Source organism: Drosophila rhopaloa, unplaced genomic scaffold (genome assembly GCF_018152115.1).
Source record: "Drosophila rhopaloa isolate 14029-0021.01 unplaced genomic scaffold, ASM1815211v1 contig_203, whole genome shotgun sequence".
In the NCBI taxonomy this organism is placed as follows: domain Eukaryota; kingdom Metazoa; phylum Arthropoda; class Insecta; order Diptera; family Drosophilidae; genus Drosophila; species Drosophila rhopaloa.
The window spans coordinates 1,228,583-1,235,964 of NW_025335088.1; the positions used below are offsets into that span (position 1 = coordinate 1,228,583).

Consider the following 7,382-nt stretch of genomic DNA (forward strand, 5'->3'; position numbering starts at 1 on the left):
TTTATGCTGATTTATTTTGTAACGAAACCCATTCTTGATTTGACATTTTACAAACGGAAAATATGTAAAAGTTTTATGGTTTTCATAAAATTTCAATAAATTTAAAAATTTAAAGCTTATTTAAAGCTTAATTTTTTTGTTTTAGAAATCGTAACCATATGATATTTGATAGCACTGAACAGTGAACTTAACCATTTTCTGTTTTTATGTTCACTGTTACGAGTGTTTAAAGAAGTACCACCAGAGTGGCCAGACCGATAAGGATAAGATCCGTTAGTTTTATCAGACGCCAAAACACAGCTGTTTAATGTGCATAAACTTTAAATTTGCTAAGGAAACACTATTGCTTAATTATGTTTCGAGTCCATTGCAACAAGTGCTTTTCTCACCGCAGTAAAGATCAGACGATGGTCTTCAACATGACGAGATGCCAGCACGTAATTTGCAAGACTTGTGTGACAGAATCCTCGTCAGAAAAAAAATGTCCAATTTGCAAGCAGGAGCTTCATTCAATCCCGATCAACGGGAATTTGCCCCGTGGCGTGGCCTGCTACTTCGAGGATCCTCTTCAATTCCTGGGGCTCTATCGCAAGATCAGCAAGTTTCAGACCGACCAGCGAGCATCGGACAACCTGGGATTCTACCGACAGATGCAGGAGCACGAGAAGAACAAACTCCGGCTGGATGGCTTCGGCAAAATGGAGGCACAGATTAACCAGCAGATCGAAATTGAGAAGAAGCGGATCGACGAGCACCGCGCTTACATCTCCTACCACGAGGAAGCGGTTCAGAAAACTAAGCGGAGCAGCATGGATGATCAATCCCAAACCAGGGACTTCCAAAAGCCCCGAATCAACCAGAGGCGTCGTGGCGTACGGCCACGGACACCCTCTATTAGCACATCGAACAACAGCCAGTCGGATGTCGTATCCTTTTTGGACTCGGATACAGATTTTCCAACGATATGCACTCCGCGCAAGAGTAGCTTCGACGAGGATATTGAGAAGTTCCATATTTAATCATTTAAAATCCTTACCACAAAACATATTAATCTTTTTAATGTTTCTCCCGTAGGATTCCCGTCAATGAGAAAATTGCGAAGAATAGTTTTAGAATAAATTCAGTTTTCTTTAATTTCGGTAAGTGTTAAGGATTTTCATATTTAATGACATTTCTATATTTTATTATAGATGGGGGATCGCACAAAAAACAGTTGACAGAAAAATAAAACAGTTTCATAATTAATCATTATTTATTTATATATTTTCTTTGTACTAGGGATTTGAAATTAAATCTAAAATTTAATTTGTACTGAACAATATTCGATATTTTCTCATTGGCTTGGGTCTAATCTCGTCGTTTAAGAAAGTGTTTTAAAAAATTTTTTTTTAAACTTAAATTAAACAAGAAAGGAAAGCTAACTTCGGGCGGAGCCGAAGTTGATATACCCTTGCAGAATATTATGTATATTATATTCTCCAAAATTATTCATATGATGCATTCTTAATACTCATAAAAAATCCCAACTTCCTAACTTTACAAACACCAAAGTTATGGCATTTCCGATCAATCAGTTATATGGCAGCTATAGGATATAGTCGGCCGATCCCGGCCGTTCCGACTTATATACTGCGTGCAAAGGAAAGAAGGGTGTGTGCAAAGTTTCAATTTGATAGCAGACAGACGGATAGACAGACGGACAGACAGACGGACAGACAGACGGACAGACAGACGGACAGACGGACATGGCTATATCAACTCAGGGGGTGATCCTGATCAAGAATATATATACTTTATAGGGTCGGAGATGTCTCATTCACTGCGTTGCACACTTTTGACCAAAATTATAATACCCTCTGCAAGGGTATAAAAATGCTGGTAGATATTAATCTACAATGAAATAAAACTTTAATATGTTTAAACTTTAACGTGAAATGGCTGGTTTGATTAACTTTGAGAATATTGAGTAGAACAACCTAGATCAACTAATCTGTATTGCTAAGCTATAGAGAATCGTCAACTCTAACTAAATGCTATTTTTACAAACTTAGGAATAACAAGAAAGGAAAGCTAACTTCGGGCGGAGCCGAAGTTGATATACCCTTGCAGAATACTCTGTAAATTATATTCTCCAGAATTATTCATATAATGCTTTCTTAATACTCATAAAAAATCCCAACTTCCTAACTTTAAAAACACCAAAGTAATGGCATTTCCAATCGTTCAGTTATATGGCAGCTATAGGATATATTCGGCCGATCCTTATGAAGTTTGGTAGGTCGGATTGATTGGCCAAAAATAAAACCCATAGAAAATCCCAACTTCCTAACATTACAAACACCAAAGTTATGACATTTCCGATTAATCAGTTATATGGCAGCTAAAGGATATATTCGGCCGATCCTTATGAAGTTTAGTAGGTCGGATTGATTGGCCAAAAATAAAACCCATAGAAAATCCCAACTTCCTAACTTTACAAACACCAAAGTTATGGCATTTCCGATCATTCAATTATATGGCAGCTATAGGATATAGTCGCCCGATCCTTATGAATTTTAGTAGGTCGGATTGATTGGCCAAAAATAAAACCCATGGAAAATCCCAACTTCCTAACTTTACAAACACCAAAGTTATGGCATTTCCGATCATTTAATTATATGACAGCTATAGGATATAGTCGGCCGATCCTTATGAAATTTGGTAGGTCGGATTGATTGGCCAAATATAAAACACAAAGAAAATCCCAACTTCCTAACTTTACAAACACCAAAGTTATGGCATTTCCGATCATTTAATTATATGACAGCTATAGGATATAGTCGGCCGATCCTTATGAAATTTGGTAGGTCGGATTGATTGGCCAAATATAAAACACAAAGAAAATCCCAACTTCCTAACTTTACAAACACCAAAGTTATGGCATTTCCGATCAATCAGTTATATGGCAGCTATAGGACGTTCCGACATACAGTCAACACAATATTTATTCGGACACCCGTGATTTTGATTTTGATTCATTAATAACTCAACAAAAACGTAACGAAAACAAACAATTTATATTTCATCGTGAAGGTTAACATTCTTAGAATATATTTTAACAAAAAAATAAGGAACTTTCAACAGTAAAATTAGATATTTTCTTAAATGAACTTGAAAAGTCATAATTTTACGCACAGAAATTATTCGGACACTTCATATAATATTAAAAAAAAAACATATTTCTTGATGTTTTAATATTTTTAATATTTGGTGGGTCCTCCACTAACATCAATGACAGCTTGTAAGCGTCGACCCATGCTTTTTACCAAGTTGCTTGTCTCATTAGCGCTAATTTGACCCCATTCAGCCATCAATGCAGTTTTTAAGGACTCCCTGGACGAAATGACGTGCTTCCGAATCCTTTTCTCAAGAATATCTCAAACATGTTCTATGGGACTTAAATTAGGTGACTGGGGAGGTGTTTTCAGCTGCTTGCAGTGATATAAAAGCCACTCTTGCACCAAAGACGAAGAATGTTGTCTTGTTGAAACAACAATGTCTTCGGATCTAGACCAAGTTTTATATCACTTGGAATCAAATTTTCGCTTAAAATGTTTTTGTAGATATTCTTATTAATTTTGTCGTCATTAAAGACCATTTGACCGACTTCTTCTACCGATACACACCCCCACATCATTACATTCCCGCCACCATGCTAAACAGTTGGAATTAAGTTCTTCTCATTCATGGCTTCATTTGGTTTCCTCCACACTTTCGAGGGCCCATAGTGTCCAAATATGTAAAATTTGGATTTGTCGCTTAAAACTACGTTCTCCCAAAACGAATCCGGGTGGTTATATGCAGTTTTCCAAACTCCAAACGCTTTTTTTTGTTGATGGCAGAAAATAATTGCTTTCGACGAGCAACTCTGCCATGTAAACCAGCCTTGTACAGGTAGTTTCGGATGGTTTTGGCCCAAACTTTTTTATTTTCGCTTGCTCTACATTCTTTTGAATTGTTGTAGATGTTGTTTTCGGATTTTTCAGGACTGTAGACATAAATTTCCGTCCCTCACGTGAGTACAGAATCTTAGACCTTCTAACTTTCTTGTGATTTGAAGCTCATTATTCCGTTTTTAAGTATTTTTGGATTATACTATGTATTGTGGAAGGTGATTTTCCATTAATACGACCGATTTCGCGATAACTACGATTTTCCAAAAATGAATTTAAGATAGGTTTTCGAAAATCTAGTGACAAATCTTGAACTCCTTTTATTTTGACCAATCGTATCAAAAAAACACATAAAAACTAACAAAAAACAAAAAAAAAAAGCACGCCGAAAATTACTCCGAAGTAATTTCAACTAAACTACTTTAAAAAGAATCGCCTATTACCGTTGTGCTCAGAAATAAACACAATAAATGAGAAATGTACGAATAATTTTTGTGCAACATTTTAGCAACTTTTTTGCTTTTCTTTTAATATTTTTAAGGCTAATTTAAAAAATTACATTTTTGTTTGTGTAATGTCTTCTGAAAATCACTGTTTCTATGATAAGTAAAAAAAAACCTGCTAAAATTACGAAAATTCCGGCAAATAAGCTGTTAAACTTGATAATAGACAGTGTCCGAATAAATTTTGTGCTGACTGTATATACTGCGTGCAAAGGAAAGAAGGGTGTGTGCAAAGTTTCAATTCGATATCTTTAAAACTGAGAGACTAGTTCGCGCAGAAACAGACAGACGGACAGACAGACGGACAGACAGACGGACAGACGGACATGGCTATATCAACTCAGGAGGTGATCCTGATCAAGAATATATATACTTTATAGGGTCGGAGATGTCTCCTTCACTGCGTTGCACACTTTTGACCAAAATTATAATACCCTCTGCAAGGGTATAACAAGAAGAGGTGTGAGCTGCTTTATCAGCATTTCTTAATGAATCGCCTCAAATCTTAAAATAAAGTTAGTTAAGCATCATCAGATATCCTACTACCAAAAATTAAGAAGGGAGATTTTAATAGAGATCATCTTATTATTTAATCAATTTTAAGTCAATACAAGCAATCTGTATACTAATCTTAGAGTGGATTGAGCAATCATGGCGAGCAGTGGAAAAGTTTCGCTGTTTCAGGCAATACTTTGTAAGCAGTGTATGATGATGTGATTAACATGTCTATAGCTATTTCTAAGTTATATTAATTAAGTACCAACATCCACATTTATGTACCAATCCCGCTGTTCCGATTTGATATAGAATTAAGTAAAACTAATATTGAAAAAGGCTAAGGATAACGTGAATATCAGAGAACGGTCACTTTACGATAAAAGAGAGAAACAGAGAGACATTGTAAAAAGCACGCTAACATAAAATTAAAATAAAGTGAAATAAAAAGAATTAAAACTACGATAACAACTTCAGAAGTGGGATAGACACCATTTAAACATCCGCCTACATAAACATTGTTGGCTATCCGAAGACACACAAGTTTTTTTCCTATAATTGCGTTTTGGCGAGTGACGCCAAATTGGAATGGACAAGGCGAACATTGTAGAGTGGCTTCAAGCCAATGAAATCAGGTTTCCAGGAAGTGCGACTTTAAGACAACTGCGCAAGCTTGCACTGGATGCCGGTTGCCAGGATGCGGCTAATATCCCAGAAAGCCTATTGGAGGAAGAAGATGCCAAAATTGAGGTTGTAAGCCAGCGGAGCGCTAGCGAAGACATCGACGAATTAGAAGAAGAAGAAGCACTACTTGACGCCGCCATAAGGGTAGCTAAGAAGAAGAAGATACTGGCCGAATTAATGCGAAACGACAGCAAGACTACAGATGACATTCGTATGGTGAAACAGCTCATGATTCCGTTTTCTGCCACTGAAAATGAGGAAGCCTTTAAGTGGATTTTGGATTTTGAGAGAATCTGCAGAGATGTTAACGAGTGTAAAAATTTCCAATTACGCTGCGTACGAATGCTGATGAAACCGGGAACAGATGCCGACTTGTTCTTGCGTGTTGACCAATCGAATACTTATGACGCATTTAAAGAGAACTTTATAAAAACATTTGGTCGTGGTAGTTCAACTGCTGACATCGTATTGCTGTTAAAGGAGACCATTTTCAACCCGCTGAAAAACACTGTTATGGGATACATACTTCTTATGGAGGAAATTGCTATGCGTGCTAGCATCGAAGAAAAATTGACAGTTCAGCTTATAATTGATGGTTTTCGCGATCGTTCAGCCAATATCGCCCTATTGTACACAGCAACAACAATCGAAAAATTGAAGGAGTTGGCACGGAAGTATGAAAATCTAACAAAGAAGTCCCAACATTTTTCCCTCCGCTCAGAAAACACTAGAAAAGATCGGAACACAATCCGTTGCTACAATTGTTCCGCTTATGGGCATTACGCTTCGTCGTGCACTGCGCCGAAGCGCGATAAGAATTCCTGCTTCCGCTGTGGATCGCTCCAGCACATGCTAAAGGATTGCCAACAGAAGCCAGCAAGTAACCCAAAAATGGTGGGAGCAGCCAACAACCAGCCGATACGGGATGACGAAGAGGAGCCAAATATGTTTATTCCGATTATTAACCAGGTAGGAGTATATTTTTACACTGATTGTCAAATGAAGCCTAATGTAACCTTCCTTTCTGCCATGTTCGATACGGGTAGCGCCATTAATTTAATTCAACACGCTGCCATTCCTTATAAAAACATTAGCGATGTATTGTTTCCGACTGACTATTGTGGAGTTAATGGATTTAAGATTAAAACTTTCGGAAAAATATTTGTTAAGCTCGTTTTTCAAAACATAGAAGAAGAAATCTCATTTTTTGTTGTACCCAACAACTATGTTGCAACTAATGTTCTTTTAGGGCGTAAGTTTTTGGAAAAATTTGGAATAAAATTGATTTCTAAGTATAAAGTAAAAGAAATTATTGAATTGAATAGATTAGTGAATAGTGAACCATTGAATATTTTAGAGAATAGTGAACCATTGAATATTTTAGAGAATAGTGAACCATTGAATATTTTAGAGAATAGTGAACCATTGAATAGATTAGTGAACAGTGAAACATATCGAGACAGTGATCAATTGATAGACAGTAGAAGTTTTGAAGACTTATGTGAAGAAAGTGAAATTGATAGTGATAACAGCATACCAGAGATATATAGTATAGATGTATTTAAGGATGATGAAAGTTTTGACATTGACCCAAAGTTGAGTGATAGAGATCGGAGTGAGCTCAGTGAAATAATAAGATTGAATTATTTATGTTTATCTAACATCCCAGCGATTCAACATAGTTACGAAATGAGGTTAAGACTAAAGTCAGAAGAACCTGTACGTTCTGTTCCAAGAAGACTTTCATATCAGGAAAAGAAAGAAGTAG

General features: G+C 36.5%; 2 protein-coding genes across 2 annotated transcripts; both read left to right on the forward strand.

Annotated features, from left to right (window-relative positions):
• The first annotated feature begins 353 nt into the window (after positions 1-353).
• On the forward strand, positions 354-1,019 carry LOC108049407 (RING finger protein nenya-like). Its single transcript, XM_017130586.1, has one exon. The coding sequence runs from the start codon at positions 354-356 to the stop codon at positions 1,017-1,019; it is 666 nt and encodes a 221-aa protein (XP_016986075.1).
• A 4,122-nt stretch (positions 1,020-5,141) lies between these two features.
• On the forward strand, positions 5,142-6,775 carry LOC123037889. Its single transcript, XM_044460671.1, has 2 exons — positions 5,142-6,583; positions 6,661-6,775. Exons 1-2 carry the CDS (start codon positions 5,519-5,521, stop codon positions 6,667-6,669), a joined length of 1,074 nt encoding a protein of 357 aa, XP_044316606.1. The 5' UTR covers positions 5,142-5,518; the 3' UTR covers positions 6,670-6,775.
• The last annotated feature ends 607 nt before the right edge of the window (positions 6,776-7,382 follow it).